We start from the raw sequence: 17,196 nt of genomic DNA, 5'->3' as shown, positions 1-17,196 counted from the left end.
AGACATTTTCTGGCATCCTCTGCTCACTAGGCTGCTGGGCATACTTTTTGAGCTGATTTGTAAGTAATGGGGTTACCTGCCTTCAACTCCCTCCCCCTCTCTTTTGGGGAGCCATTAACCTTTTATATGAGATAATCACTCTGGTATTTACTTACTCCAACGGATAACTTTCTTGCATCAACTCCCAATGAAGTGGATGGGGATCCACGAAGCGCGTACAGTCATAGGATGTTGAGAAATTTCGTATGCTATTAGCATTGTAATCATGTATCTCTATCTGCAAAATAACATCAAGTATTCGAATACCAGGATTATACACTGCTCAAAAACATTAAAGGAATTAAATGTCCTGGGGTATTTATTCCCAGATCTGGACCAGGGCATCACTGAGCTCCTGAACAGACTGAGATGCAACCTGATGGCATCGGATGGACCGAAACATAATGTCACAGAGGTGTTCTATTGGATTGAGGTCAGGTGAGCGTGGGGGCCATTCAATGGTATCAATTCCTTCATCCTCCAGGAGCTGGCTGCATACTCTCGCCACATGAGGCCGGGCATTGTCCCCCACCAGGAGGAACCCAGGACTCACTGTACCAGCATAGGGTCTGACAATGTGTCCAAGAATTTCATTCCGACACCTAATGGCAGTCAGGGTGCCATTGCCTAGCCTGTAGAGGTCTGTGCTTCCCTCCATGGATATGCCCCCCCAGACCATCACTGACCAACTGCTAAACTGGTCATGCTGTACAATGGTACAGGCAGCATAACGTTCTCTACAGCTTCTCCAGACCCTTTCACGTCTGTCACATGTGCTCAGGGTGAACCTGCTCTCATCTGTGAGAAGCACAGGGCACCAGTGGCAGACCTGCCAATTCTGGTGTTCAACGACAAATGCCAATCGAGCTCCACGTTGCCGGGCAGTGAGCACAGGGCCCACTAGAGGACGTCGGCCCCCAGGCCACCCTCATGAAGTCTGCTTCTGATTGAGACATTCACACCAGTGGCCTGCTGGAGGTCATTTTGTAGAGTTCTGGTAGTGCTCATCCTGTTCCTCCTTGCACAAAGGAGCAGATACCGGACCTGCTGATGAGTTAAGGACCTTCTACCGCCCTGTCCAGCTCTCCTAGAGTAACTGCCTGTCTCCTGGAATCTCCTCCATGCTCTTGAGACTGTGCTGGGAGACACAGCAAACCTTCTGGCAATGGCACATATTGATGTGCCATCCTCGAGGAGTTAGAGTGCCTGTGCAACCTCTAGGTATTTCCTCATGCTACCAGTAGTGACACTGACCCTGGCCAAATGCAAAACTAGTGACAAACAGTCAGAAAAGATGAGTAGGGAAAATAATGTCAATAGCCTCTACCTGTAAAACCATTCTTGTTGTTTTGGAGGTCGTCTCATTGTTGCCCATCTAGTGCACCTATTGTTAATTTCATTAACAACAAAGCAGCTGAAACTGATGAACAACCCCCTCTGCTACTTAACTGACCAGATCAATTTCCCAGGAGTTTAGGTGACTTCCTATTAAAAAGGGTATCTTGAATTTTGTTGAGAAGTGTATATGAATTCATACTGTTATGTGTATTATGCATCAGCTCATTAGAATTTTTATGTGTCTATTTATTGTATTTGATATCTGTTATCATGTGCATGTAGCACTTTAACCACTTCTGGACCGCCCACCGTAGATTTACTTTGGCATGGCGGTCGTTCTGTGCCAGATCATGTACCTAGTACAGGATCTGACACTTCCGGGGTCTGGGGCGCGCACCGCCGACGGTAACCCGCTCCCACTGTGATCACACACAGCATGGACTTGATGCCCGCTGGCACCAGCCGATTACACAGGACACAGGCAGAACAACAATCTATATAAACAAGTCAGATTGTCGTTCTGTCAGTAGGGAAGGTACTGATCCTGTGTTTTTGCTAAACAAGAACACAGATCTTTGCCTTACCTTACTCAAAGCACTTCCCCCCCCATAGAGAGTAAGCATAGGCTTGGCACAAAGTTAACCCTTTGATCGCCCCTTATCTTAACCCCTTCCCAGCCAGTGTCATTAGTACAGTGACAGTGCATATTTTAGCACTGATCATCACTATATTAGTGTCACTGGTTCCCACAAAGTGTCAGAATGTCACAGCTGCAATATCGCAGGCCCGTTATAAGTCACTGATTGCCGCCATTACTAGTCAAAAAAAAATAAAAATATCCCTTAGTTTGTAGATGCTATAATTTTTGCGCAAACCAATCAATATACGCTTATTGGTATTTTTTTTTTACCAAAAATATGTAGCAGAATACATATTGGCCTAAATTGATGAAGCAATTACAGTGAGGGGAAAAAATTATTTGATCCCCTGCTGATTTTGTACGTTTGCCCACTGACAAAGAAACAATCAGTCTATAATTTTATTGGTGGGTTTATTTTAATAGTGAGAGACAGAATAATAACCAAAATATCCAGAAAAACGCATTTCAAAAAAGTTATAAATTGATTTGCATTTCAATGAGTGAAATAAGTATTTAACCCCTTCGCAAAACATGACTTTGTGATTGCCATCAAGGGTTTTGCCACCAAGAGCTGAGGTCAGACGTTTCTTGTAGTTGGCCACCAGGTTTGCACACATCTCAGGAGAGATTTTTGTCCCACTCCTCTTTGCAGATTCTCTCCAAGTCATTTAGGTTTCGAGGCTGGCATTTGGTAACTTGAACCTCCATCTCCCTCCACATATTTTCTATGGGATTAAGGTCTGGAGACTGGCTAGGCCACTCCAGGAGCTTAATGTGCTCCTTCTTCTTCTTTGTCTTGGCCGTGTGTTTTGGGTCATTGTCATGCTGTAATACCCATCCACGACCCATTTTCAATGCCCTGGCTGAGGGAAGGAGGTTCTCACCCAAGATTTGATGGTACATGGCCCCGTCCATCATCCCATTTGATGTAGTAAAGTTGTCCTGTCCCTGTCCCCTTAGCAGAAAAACACCCCCAAAGCATAAGGTTTCCACCTCCATGTTTGACGGTGGGGATGATGTTCTTGGGGTCATAGGAAGCATTCCTCCTCCTCTAAACACGGCGAGTTGAGTTGATGCCAAAGAGCTTGATTTTGGTCTCATCTGACCACAGCACTTTCACCCAGTTCTCCTCTGAATCATTCAGATGTTCATTAGCAAACTTCAGACAGGCCTGTTCATATGCTTTTTTGAGCAGGGGGACCTTGCGGGCACTGCAGGAGTTCATTCCTTCACGGCGTAGTGTGTTACCAATTGTTTTCTTGGTGACTATGGTCCCAGCTGCCTTGAGATCATTGACTAGATTCTCCTATGTATTTTTGGGCTGATTCCTCACTGTTTTCATGATCATTGAAACTCCACAAGGTGAGATACTGCATGGAGCCCCAGACCGAGGGAGATTGATAGTTATTTTGTGTTTCTTCCATTTGCGAATAATCGCACCCAGGCTTTTATTTTTTCAATGGGGGAACACAGTTCTGGAACCTCCAGCACGGGAGGTGCTGGGGTGTGCTCGAGGGTCTATTGATGCTGGCTTCTGGGGGTTCTATTGTCACTGGGGAATCTTTTTGCTGGGCAGGTCTATTTTGCTGATGGGGTCTTTTTGTATTTTGTTGTCCGGGGTCCACTGTTGCTGGGGGATCTATTGTTTCTGACGGGTTTATAGTTGCTGGGAGGGATCTATTGTTTCTAGGAAGATCTGTTGTTGCTGAGGGGGGTCTGTTTTGCTGGGATGATCTATTGTTGCTGGGGGGGGGTATTTTGTTGCTGGGTGCAGGGTACCTTTTTGACTGCTTAACAAATTCCAGAAAAACGACTTAGAACCCAAAATAATACTTGGTCCTGTATTCTCTACAAGGGGCGGTACTGGGAGGTGGGTAGGGTTTGACCCAAGGTATGTTGTTCAGAGGTGGGTGGGGGGGTGGGGATAATGTGTGACTTGGAAGGGGGTAGTACCTGCACCTATTTTCTGAGAAAAAAAGCCCTGATCGCACCAACTGTTGTCACCCTCCCCACAAGCTGCTTGATGATGGTTTTGTTGCCCATTACAGCCTTGTGTAGCTCTACAATCTTGTCACTGACATCCGTGGACAGCTCTTTGGTCTTGGCCATGGTGGAGAGATTGGAGTCTGATTGATTGACTGCTTCTATGGACAGGTGTCTTTTATACAGGTAACAAGCTGAGATCAGGAGCACTCCCTTTAACCACTTAAGCCCCGGAGGATTTGGCTGCTCAAAGACCAGGGCCTATTTTGCGATTCGGTACTGCGTGACTTTAACGGACAATCGTGCGGTCGTGCGACGCTGTACCCAAATGAAATTGACACCTTGTTTTTCCCACAAACAGAGCTTTCTTTTGGTGGTATTTGATCACCTGTGCGATTTTTATTTTTTGCGCTATAAACAAAAAAAAAAGCGTAAATTTTGAAAAAATAACAATATTTTTACACATTTTTTTTATATGAAATCTCTCTCCCCCCCCCCCCCCCCCCCCAAAAAAAAATGTAAAAATCAAAATTTTTTAACATTGTAGGCCAATTTGTTTTCTGTTACATATTTTTGGTAAAAAAAAAAATCGCAATAAGCGTATTTTGATTGGTTTGCGCAAAAGTTATTGCGTTTACTAACTAAGGGAAAGATTTATGTAATTTTTTTTTTTTAACTAGTAATGGCGGCAATCTGGGATTTTTTTTTTGCGACATTGCGGCGGACAGATCGGACCCCTGACTAACATTTTTGACACTTTTGGGGGTACCAGTGACATTACTACAGTAATCAGTGCTATACATATGCACTGTTACTGTAAAAATTACACTGGCAGGGAAGGGGTTAACTTTATTAGTGATCAAGGGGTTAACTGTTTCTAACTGTAAAGGGGCGTGGCTTGTGATGTAACCACAGAGACATACGGTCCTACATAGCAGGATCGTATGATCTCTGCAGTTACAACAGGGAGAATGACAGGCGGCTTTGTTTACATCAGCCGCCTGCCTTTCTCCCTCTCCAACGGGAGATAGCGAGTGACCGGCGGACATTGGAGCCGCCGGTCACTCGTGCGGGGATCCCAGTGAACGAGCGGGGGCGGCGTGCGCTCGCCCCCTATAGGCTCGCGGGCGAGTGACTTACCGGTACGTCCCTTTGCCCAGTAGGGGCTGACTGCCGCCGTATATAGTCGTGCGGCAGTCGGCAAGTGGTTAAGAGAGTTCTCCTAATCTCAGCTCGTTGCCTGTATAGAAGACACCTGGGAGCCAGAAATCTTGCTGATTGATAGGGGATCAAATACTTAATTCACTCATTAAAATGCAAATCAATGTATAACTTTTTGGAAATGCGTTTTTCTGGATTTTTTTTTGTTGTTTTTCTCTCACTGTTAAAAGGACAAAAATTGTATTTGGGTACAGCGTCTCAGGACTGCGCAATTGTCAGTTAAAGTAACGTTGTGCCGAAAAGCAAACTATTGCCTGGTCATGAAGGGGGTCAGGTGGTTAACATGTCCAATTAATTTTAATACATTTGAAATCATGCGTGTAGCACTGCCCCTTTAAGGACTGCTGAAATGTGTACCTCGGGATCCCCCTGGGTTACCATTAGCAACTGCAGCATGCACAATTTAACTCTTTTCTTTCTGGCTCAGTCAATAAACAGTCTAGGGGATGTAGTTTTTTTTTTGTGTTTTTATTTTAAATAGGGATAAGAGAAGGGAAGAGTGGGATACTCCAGAATTGAACTATTCACAAAAGATGAGGATTCCTGTCTGTAGATGCAGCCAGGCTGCTGATTCACTTTGCCACTAGATGAACTTTAGGGTTATGTCTCTGAGTAAACTGACTAAATGAGTAACTATCTTCAGGGTACTCGCCTAGCACCACCTTTCACTCCACCAGCTGACACCCGTCCTCTGACTATACTACTCCGGGGTGGCCCCCTCTCAGGTCAGGCCCCTAGACACGATCCCCTGAACTCACAATACTGTTTTTTTTTAGGGTCTCCAGTGTCTCAAACACTCCAGTCAGCTCTCCAGGACTATTGGGCTCAGCTCCTTCCTTCTGGTACACCGGACCGACCTCCTGCGACCACACACCAACTGCTACAGAAGAGGAGGCAGCCGCCACCCTCCTTTCGGGACTCTGCTCACCAGCCAAAGACCCTGAGCACATGTGCTCCTGGCTTTTATACCACACCCACAATGCACCGAGACAACCAGTCTGTGCCAATCACTGAGGCTGTATCAAAGCCTGTGTACCCATTGGCCTGGTTTCCTGCAATATGCCTCCCTATTGGACCAGTGTGAAACACTCCCTAGACCAGATGAATCACACACTGAGCAGACCTAACTCACAGATCCTGCTCTCTGTTAAGCACAGAGCAATATATAATTTGCCTGCTGCTCCTCTGATAGGCAGACAGAGCCAAAACTATACTCTCTACCTAGCACCTATCTAGGAGGGTGCTACATGGGTACCAATTATATTATGTTTTGTATGTGATTTGCCTCATATACAGTAAAGTCCCATGAACAATGTATTTTTTATTGTGTGACTAGTGATCTGATGATGACTGGTAGAGGAAGCACGGGATCTCTGAATGAATGAAGAAGAAGCAGGAAAATCCTTGCAGTGCAGGTCCCCAGGTACAGCTTCCTCTCCAGCAGATGAGAACAGTGAGCCTCAGAATAGTCATATCACCCAATCTCACTCCAAATCTAGTGAGACTAGCAGTCAGAGTGCCTTAGATTGGGGGTCTCCAAACTTTTATGTACGAGGGGCCACATTGTATATTTTCAAAATATTTGTGGGCCGGAAAAAATAAATCCGCTTTATAAACAAATGAATAAGAGCCCATTCACACTAGGGCGACTTATGAGGCGACTTGTGTTGCCCCAGGTCGCTTGACATAACAAAAGCAATGTTAATCAATCAGTGCCGTCTTAATTGGCACTACTGAAGTCGCTCCGACTTCAGAAAAGGGTCCGGTACTACTTTGAGGCGACCTGTGATCCGACTTGTCCCATATACTTCAATGGGAGTCACCTCCTTATCTTAATTGAAGCAACTTGTGATCTGACTTTCCATAAAAATGGTATTGAACAAGAAAAAAAGAGCATTTTTCTTATAATTTTTATTAGAACATTAATACGGGTCTAAAAAGTGTACCTGTGAAGTTTCAGCTCTGTAGCATGTCCAGAACCCACACTGAACCCACTCTGCTGTATTAATAATTATAAGAAAAATGCTTTTTTTTTTCTGGTTCTGGACATGCTACAGAGCTGAAACTTCACAGGTACACTTTTTAGACCCCCCAGACACTAAATCCAAAAAAAAGTCATGCCTGCCTCCAAAAATGCCCGATAAATGCCTGAAAGAAAAAACGCCAGGTGCAGAGAAGCCGTATTCATGTTCTAATAAAAATTATAAAAAAAATGCTAATTTTTGGGGGGTTCTGGGCATGCTACAGAGATGAAGCTTCACAGGTACACTTTTTGGACCCCCCAGACACTAAATCCAAAAAAAGTCATGCCTGCCTCCAAAAATGCCCGATAAATGCCTGCAATAAAAAAGGCAAGGTGTAAAAAAAGCCGCCACAATGCTGTATTAATAATTATAAGAAAAATGCTAATTTTTTGGGGGTTCTGGACATGCTACAGAGATGAAACTTCACAGGTACACTTTTTAGACCCCCAAGACACTAAATCCAAAAAAAGTCATGCCTGCCTCAAAAAATACCCGATAAATGCCTGCAAGAAAAAAAGCCAGGTGGAGAGAAGCCGTATTAATGTTCTAATAAAAATTATAAGAAAAATGCTATTTTTTTGGGGGTTCTGGACATGCTACAGAGATGAAACTTCACAGGTACACTTTTTAGACCCCCAAGACACTAAATCCAAAAAAAGTCATGCCTGCCTCAAAAAATACCCGATAAATGCCTGCAAGAAAAAAAGCCAGGTGGAGAGAAGCCGTATTAATGTTCTAATAAAAATTATAAGAAAAATGCTATTTTTTTGGGGATTCTGGACATGCTACAGAGATGAAACTTTACAGGTACACTTTTTGGACCCCCCAGACACTAAATCCAAAAAAAGTCATGCCTGCCTCTAGACATATGCCGGTTTTCGGTAATTCGATATATCGCGGTATTGCATTGCCACGGTATTGTTATTGTGGCATTTTTAAAATACCGAGTTTCTCTGCTCCTGGGTCTGACTTGTGAATTGATACATTTCAGTGATCTGGATGACTCATTCACTCACACAGCTAACGCCTAACTATAAACAAAAATGATTACATTTGTATCTTTTCCTTCCCTCTGCCAGGGAGAAAGGAAGTTTAACCTCTTAAAGACTGGATCTTTTTCTGACACTTGTTGCTTGCAAGTTAAAATCAGTTTTTTTTTTTGCTAGAAAAGTACTTAGAACCCCCAAACATTTTATATATTTTTTTAGCAGAGACCCTACAGAAAAAAATGGCGATTGTTGTAATATTTTATGTCACACTGTATTTGCGCAGCAGTCTTTCAAACGCAATTAATAGACTTTAATGAATAAAAAAAAAAAAAAAAAACGTAACAGTAAAGTTATCCCAATTTTTTTTTTGTTACACAGAAAATCGTGAGAGAATCGTGATCTTTATTCCAAGCTAAAAAATCGTGATTCTCATTTTGGCCAGAATCATGCAGCTCTAATATATATATATATATACACATACACACACGCATAGCAGCCCACATTACATTATTATATAGCCATCAAGCAGTGTCTGGCCTACCTGGTAATGACTGGTCCTGGCGCTCTGATCCGATGGCCTGGTCTTTAAAGGGGCAAATCCTTGCGATCCAGAAGTGGTTAAACCTGCAGGAGGACCGGTGTTTTTATCTATTAATGACTTTACTATTGCTTTAGGCCTGATTCACATGTATGCGGGTTGGGGGCCCACATTTGCACAGGCATAGCAGCCCATTGATGTGAATGGGCTTGAGCTGCTATGCCTGCGTTTTCAGCTGAAAAAGGTGCATGCAGAATTTAAAAAAATGCAGTGGCCATGAAATCCATCCTTCTTTTGCACCATGCGACTTACCTGCCGTTGCTGCACACGCAAACTGTTTTTAAATGCCGTGCCCACGTATACAAAAAATGCAGAAAGCTTGCCAGAGCAGGAACTGCAGGTTAGTCGCATGGTGCAAAAGCAGGATGGATTTCAAGGCCACTGAATTTTAAAAAAATGCTGCATGCACCTTTTTTCTGCAGAAAATGAGGGCATAGCAGCCCGTTCAAATCAATGGGCTGCTATGCCTGTGCAAATGTGGGCCGCCAACCCGCATACATGTGAACCGCCAACCCGCGTACATGTGAACCACCAACCCGCATACATGTGAACCAGGCCTAAAGCAATAGTAAAGTAATTTATAAACAACACCTCCTTCAGGTTTAACCACTTCTTGACCACAAGGATTTGCCCTCTTAATGACCAGGCCATCGGATCGGAGCCGAGCGCCAGGACCAGTTATCACCAGTTAGGCCAGACACTGCTTGATGACCTATTTTAGGCCTGGTTCACAGAGTCTGTACTGACTGACTATATAATAATGTGCATAAGTGAACCAAAGCCCCTAAATTCAGCAATGAAATTCAAGTGAGGTAGAAATTTAATAATTTAAATTTAATAATAGAATACCGTGATAATACCGTATACCGTGGCAAAACCTTAATCAATTAATCGCAGCATGAAAATCTGATACCGTCACAAGCCTACCTGCCTCCAAAAATGCCCGATAAATGCCTGCAAGAAAAAAGGCAAGGTGTACAGAATCCGCCACACTGCTGTATTAATAATTATAAGAAAAATGCTAATTTTTTGGGGGTTCTGGACATGCTACAGAGCTGAAACTTCAGGTACACTTTTTAGACCCCCCCAGACAATAAAGACATGCCTGCCTCCAAAGACTCCCCACAAAATGCCCGATAAATGCCAGCAAAAAAAAAAAAAAAAGGAAAGGGAAATTAGGTCACAACACATCATATTCTGATTGGCCAAATACAAAGTCCTACAAAGTCGTCTCGCGTAAGTCGCACCGAAGTCGCGCTAGAAGTCGCCCCTTATGAGGCAACTTTAGTGGTCGCGGCAGTGTGAACCGGCTCTAAAATGTAAATCCATGAACAGGTTTTACTTGGAGCTTTTCGTGTAATCAGCCTCAGTGTTGTATTCATTTTTCACCAAGATCTTGTATTGATGAAACACACACTAAGAAATGATTATAAGTAAAAATAGATTTCAGGGACATTACTTAGTAGATGTGTATGGAGTATTTTTGGAGAATAGGGATATTGTTTAGTGTCACTTTAAAGTGGAACTTTACTCCTAACAAATGAAAAAATGTTTTTAAGCAAGGGACATACATTTCACATTAACCTCTTCCGGAGCACCCCATGCATACAGTATCCCACAAAAGTGAGTACACCCTTCACATTTTTGTAAATATTTTATTATATCTTTTAATCCCGGTTCACACTACCGCGACTTGTCAGCCTGACAAGTCGCGGTCCATTCGGTGCTATGGGAACCGTTCTAATAGGAGCGACTCAAGTCGCTCCGACTTCGAAAATAGTTCCTGTACTACTTTTGACAGAAGTCGGAGCGACTTGCATTGACTTCCATTATGTGAAGTCCGTGCAAGTCGCGGTGCACGGCGACTTCACTAGTCGTCCCCGAAGTCGGATCGCCATAGTGTGAACCAACACTTAGTGTGACAACACTGAAGAAATTATACTTTGCTACAATGTAAAGTAGTGAGTGTACAGCTTGTATAACAGTGTAAATTTACTGTCCCCTCACAATAACTCAACACACAGCCATTAATGTCTAAACCGCTGACAACAAAAGTGAGTACACCCCTAAGTAAAATGTCCAAATTGGGACCAAAGTGTCAATATTTTGTGTGGCCACCATTATTCTCCAGCACTGCCTTAACCCTCTTGGGCATGGAGTTCACCAGAGCTTCACAGGTTGCCTCTGGAGTCCTCTTCCACTCCTCCATAATGACATCACAGAGTTGGTGGATGTTAGAGACCTTGCGCTCCTCCACCTTCCATTTGAGGATGCCCTACAGATGCTCAATAGGGTTTAGGTCTGAAGACATGTTTGGGCAGTCCATCACCTTTACCCTCATCTTCTTTAGCAAGGCAGTGGTCATCTTGGAGGTGTTTGGGGTCGTTATCATGTTGAAATACTGCACTTCGGCCCAGTCTCGAAAGGGAGGGGATCATTCTCTGCTTCAGGATGTCACAGTACATGTTGGCATTCATGGTTCCCTCAATGAACTGTAGCTCCCCAGTGCCGGCAGCACTCATGCAGCCCCAGACCATGACACTCCCACCACCATAAATGTAGGCAAGACACACTTGTCTTTGTACTTCTCACCTGGTTGCCGCCACACACGCTTGACACCATCTGAACCAAATAAGTTTATCTTGATCTCATCAGACCACAGGACATGGTTCCAGTAATCCATGTCCTTAGTCTGCTTGTCTTCAGCAAACTGCGGGCTTTCTTGTGCATCATCTTTAGAAGATGCTTCTTTCTGGGATGACAGCCATGCAGACCAATTTGATGCAGTGTGCGGCGTATGGTCTGAGCACAGACAGGCTGACCCCCCCACCCCTTCAACTTCTGCAGCAATGCTGGCAGCACTCATACGTCTATTTGCCAAAGACAACCTCTGGATATGACGCTGAGCACATGCACTCAACTCCTTTGGTCGACCACAGCGAGGCCTGTTCTGAGTGGAACCTGTCCTGTTAAACCTCTGTATGGTCTTGGCCACTGTGCTTCAGCTCAGTTTCAGGGTCTTTGCAATCTTCTTATAACCTAGGCCATCTTTATGTAGAGTAATAATTTTTATTTTCAGATCCTCAGAGAGGTCTTTGCCATGTTGAACCTCCAGTGACCAGTCTGAGAGAGTGAGAGCGATAACACCAAATTTAACACACCTGCTCCCCATTCACACCTGAGACCTAAGTTGTAACACTAACGAGTCCCATGACCCCGGGGAGGGAAAATGGCTATTGGGCCCAATTTGGACATTTACACCTAGGGGTGTACTCACTTTTGTTGCCAGTGGTTTAGACATTAATGGCTGTGTGTTGAGTTATTTTGAGGGGACAGCAAATGTACACTGTTATACAAGCTGTACACTCACTACTTTACATTGTAGCAAAGTGTCATTTCTTCAGTGTTGTCACATATAATAAAATATTTACATAAATGTGAGGGGTATACTCACCTTTTGTGAGATACTGTATATACTGCCACAGGGCGGCCCTCCTGCGCAAAATCACATACCTGTGAGTGATATCAGGCAACGGGTCTGGGGCTGCCGTACCCAACGAGCGGGTCCGGCTGACCTGAAGTTGGTTGACACCTCGTGATCGTTTGGGAGAAAGGCAGAGCTGCGGCCTGACTATGTAAACAGGCAGATCACCATTCTGTGAGAGGGGAAGATGGTGATCTTGTGTTCCTGTTAAGCTAAACCATTAAATTGGTTCCGCTTTAATCTTTAGGCTGTTAGCAGATCCGCCTCTATAAATTCCAGAGTGCCTAAAAATGGGGAGCAACTGAGCATGTGCAGAGCAGGATGAAACAGTGTAGTACTGGATTTTTTTTTTTTTTTTTTTTTCAATAAAAAAAAGTTTTAAAAAGCACAGCGTGTGACAGCAATCAGATTTACAGTTAGGAGCATAAAATCAATGACTTGCAAATCGATAGCAGTCAAACAAGTAGAGAAATTGTTGCAAATAAAAAAAATTTAGCTTGTCAAACAGTATGTTACCTGTGCCATAAAAGAAAAACAAATTTAGATGGAAGAAAATGAAATCAGTGCACCTATACCAGAGAGGTGGGCACAAGTGAATGAGATACTTATACAACCCCTGGCAAAAAGTATAGAATCACCACTCTTGGAAAAATGTTCAATTGTTTAACCACTTAAGCCCCAGCCCTATTTCGGACACTTTTTGTTTACAAGTTAAAACTAGTATTTTTTCCTAGTAAACTACTTAGAACCCCCAAACATTATATATATTTTTTTTAACAAAGACTCTGGACAATAAAATGTCCGTCATTGCAAAATTTTTTGTCACGCTGTATTTGCGCAGCGGTCTTTAAAACGCCATTTTTTTTGGAAAAAAAATTTGAAAAATCACATTTCACTGCATTTAAAAAATACTAAACAGTAAAGTTAGCCCATTTTTTTTTTGTATATTGTGAAAGATGATGTCACGCCGAGTAAATAGATACCCAACATGTTACGGTTTAAAATTGCGCCCCCCCGTGGGATGGCGACAAACTACGGTCAATAGAGATCTCAATCTGCGACGCTTTAAATTTATTTAACGGTTACCAGTTTAGAGTTGGAGTGTAGCTCTTTTTTTTTAATTATTGCCCACGCTCTGGCGATCGCGGCGATACCTCACATGTGGGGTTTGAACAGCGATTTCATTCGCGGCTCGACTTGCGCATACGTTTTTTTTCGTGCGCGAGCTAACGGTGACGGGGGCGGCTAAATTTTTTTTTTCCTATTTATTTTTTATTTTTTTTAAACATTATTACAGTTTTAAAAAAAAAAATAAAATCTGATCACTTTTATTGCTGTCACAAGCAATGTAAACATCCCTTGTGACACCAATATGCAGTGACAGGTACTCTTTATGGAGTGATCGAGGGTCTAAAAGACCCCAAACCCCTCCACTACACTTCCCTGTATGCAAAACGGCATTTTTGCATACAGCCGTTTTCAAAACTGCCGCCTTTTGCAGAACAGTAACCCGGAAGTGATGTCATGGACGCCGCCTCCGGGTTACGTCATCGGAGACCCGATCTATGCCGTTTCTGGCATTCATCGGGACTCCATCCAGCCGGCAGACACGCCGGCTGGGTGCTCGGGGCTCCCGGTGGGACGGGAGCCCCGAGCAAAGCCACGGAAGACGGCGGGAGGGGACTCCCGAGCCGCATCGGTCGTTACTGACGGAAAGCCGACCGTCGGCTTCAAACCACGGTACCGGGGTGATGCCTCTAGCTAGAGGCATCACCCCGGTATAACCCCGCAAAGTCTGCTGACGTTAATTAACGTCAGTTTGCGGTAAGTGGTTAACCGCTTGCCGACCAGCCACCGCAGATTTTACTGCGGCAGGCTGGCTAAGCTGCGCAAACCGCTGTAAGGGTACTTCGGCTTGCGGGAGCGGTCCTAGGGGCACACACCCGCTCCCACTAGGCAGCGGGGATGCCAACGCAACGGGACCGGCGGCACCGATTGTCGCCGGGCACCCACGATCGTTCCCCGCTGAGAGAGGACGACGGTCTGCTGTTGTAAACACAGCTGACCATTCTTCTCCCTGGAATGATCACAGAGCGCCTGTGATCCTTCTATATAGGATCACAGGTCTCTATGGTCATTTCACAAGACACGCCCCCCCCCTCACAGTTATAAAACACTCCCCTTGGCTCACACTTAACCCTTTGATCACCCCTGTGTTAACCCCTTCCCTGCCAGTGTCATTATTAGAGTAACAGTGCATATCTTTAGCACTGATTACTGTATTAATGTCACTGGTCCCCCCCAAAAGTGTCAAAACTGGCAGTCAGGGGTCCGATCTGTCCGCCACAATGTCACAGTCCCGCTAAAAATCGCAGATCGCCGCCATTACTAGTAAAAAAATAAATAAAATAAAAATGACATAAATCTTTCCCCTAGTTTGTAGACGCGATAACTTTTGCGCAAATCCATCAAAATACGGTTATTGGGATTTTTTTTAACAAAAATATGTAGCAGAAAACAAATTGGCCTAAAATGAGGAAAACATTTGATTTTTACATTTTTATTACAGGGAATGCCATTTTTTTTTTTTGTCTGGTTTTTTTTTTCCAGAATTGTTGCTCTTTTTTTGTTTATAGTGCAAAAAATAAAAATCGCAAAGGTGATCAAATACCACCAAAAGAAAGCTCTATTTGTGGGGAAAAAGGGACATCAATTTTATTTGGGTATAGTGTCGCACGACTGCGCAATTGTCCGTTAAATTAACGCAGTGCGGAATCACAAAAACTGGCCTGGTCTTTAAGGGGGAGAACAACGGTCTGCTGTGTTTACAACAGCAGACTGCCATTATTTCTTCACGGGGAGCTGACAGATTGGACCCCTAAGTGACACTTTTGGGGGGGACCAGTGACATTACTACAGTAATCAGTGCTAAAAATATGCATTGGTATTGTACTGACGACAAAGACAAGGAAGGGGTTAACCCAGGGGCGATCAAAGGGTTAAGTGTGAGCCTAGGGGGTGTTTTCTAATTGTATGGGGGAGGGACTTGTGAAATGAACACAGAGACCTGTGATCCTCAGTAGGAGGAACACAGGCGCCCTGTGTTCATTTCGGAGAGAACAACGGTCAGCTGTGTTTACACTTTTTTCTTTCCTCCTTTTGGCTGAACTAGATGGATTTGTGTCTTTTTTCAGCCAGACTAACTTTGTATGGAAGTAAATTATGGGCAGTTTGACATGCTGGGCAGACATCTAGAATTTCTGGTCAGAAATGGCGGTATATTGCGGGTCTCCTGCAGTCCCAATGGACATTTCCAGTAAGATCGCACACTTGTAATAAAATGTCACAGACTACTAAAGTTTTATTGCTTGAAAACGATCAACAAAACCTGTACACAGTGCAAGTATAAAACATATATACATACACAGCTTACCACAGGAAATATACAGAATAAAAAAATCCTGTGCGTCTATAAACAAGTATATACATGAACTTATATGGGTGTGAGCCATCTGGCGGCCATGTTTTTAAAATGAAGTGTGGATAAACTGTATCACTGTAGGTCAGGATGGGGAAAATATTCCACACTGCATGTTTGTCCAGAATGGACCTTTCATAGGTAAGGATTTGTTTCCCAGCATCCTCCTCTCTATTTGGCCTGACTTCCACCACACCACCAGAGCTGCAGACAGCGCTCTCCGGCCAGGCTGTGTTTTGGCTGCTCGGTGTCCGGGGACTCGTCACTGCTGTCTTCGGAGTCTGGAAATTTCCTTTGCCCTGATGTGGTGGCCAAGATGGGTAGCGAGGGGTGCAGACTGTGGATGGAAACAGAAAACATCTCTATTAGCCAATGGGTGCTGTGATTAAAGGAATACTAAAGACTTTTTTTTTTTTTCTCTTTTAAACAACAAGTGTTATACTTACCTTCTCCTCCTCTTACCTGATCCTCCTCTTCTCAGGTCCCTCACTGGCGCTCCTTGTCCCTCCCTCCTGCCAAGTGCCCCCCACAGCAAGCAGCTTGTTAAGAGGGCACCCCGAGCCGAGTCACTGCTCTGTGTGTCTATTCAGACATGAAGCCGTGGCACGACCCTGCCCCCCTCATTGGCTCACTGACCGCTGTGTATCTCAGCCAATCAGGAGGGAGAATCCCAGACAGCCAAGTCTCTCGTGCAACATCGCTGATCGAAATGGGGCTCAGGTAAACATTAGGGGGGCTGCTGCACACTGAAGGTTTTTTTTATCCTAATGCATTGAATGCCTTTACAACCACTTCAAATTTGCCCTGGGGGACGCGGATATATAAAAAGGGGGGTTTTTTGTATCTGTGCTAAATATCAAAATGCATAATTTTAAGAAAATTCTGATTCCTAAAGAGGATCTCCATTCTCCTGTGCAAAAATGAAACATCAGCAGCTACAATAACTGTAGCTGCTGACTTTTATTAAACAGCCACTCCCCCACTCCCCTGTCCCAAGATCCAGCACCATGCTCACCCGGCCTAGTTCTACACTAGCCTTCCAGATCTTCAGGTTCCTGGTACCGGCATTTTAACTGTGGGCACCCCAATGAGCTGCGCTGTGCATTGTGAATGCTCCTGCAGTCTTCTGGGACCTGTGACATCTCACAGAAGACTGTGGGGAGGGAGGAGAACTTCGGCTCCAAGAGTCAAAGTGGTAGCGGGTACCTGTCAAAATCAGGAACCCGCCCCCAAGTGCTATTCTTGGAAGAAGAGGGGGGGGGGGCTTAAAGCGGAACTTCTCCTTTTGAGTAGACTTCTGCTCTAAGTTAATTTTACCACCAGACAGGCCGACAGTTCCACGGGCCAATTTAGACAGAAGCCAATTACCTACCAGCAAGTCTTTGGACTGTGGGAAGAAACC

The 17,196-nt window shown here is 44.2% G+C and overlaps 1 protein-coding gene across 1 annotated transcript in view; it reads right to left on the bottom strand.

Moving 5' to 3' along the window:
• Window positions 1-15,693: 15,693 nt before the first annotated feature.
• Window positions 15,694-17,196, bottom strand: part of WRAP53 (WD repeat containing antisense to TP53) — a 32,143-nt gene continuing 30,640 nt past the window's right edge. The window contains exon 11 of the mRNA XM_082256031.1: window positions 15,694-16,131. Coding sequence (XP_082112157.1) covers window positions 15,966-16,131 — 166 coding nt within the window. The 3' untranslated portion in view covers window positions 15,694-15,965. The remainder of the gene's footprint in view (window positions 16,132-17,196) is intronic.

This window comes from Pelophylax lessonae (assembly GCF_965119305.1).
Source record: "Pelophylax lessonae genome assembly, chromosome: 4".
NCBI lineage: Eukaryota > Metazoa > Chordata > Amphibia > Anura > Ranidae > Pelophylax > Pelophylax lessonae.
This window is presented reverse-complemented; position numbering and strand designations above follow the sequence as displayed.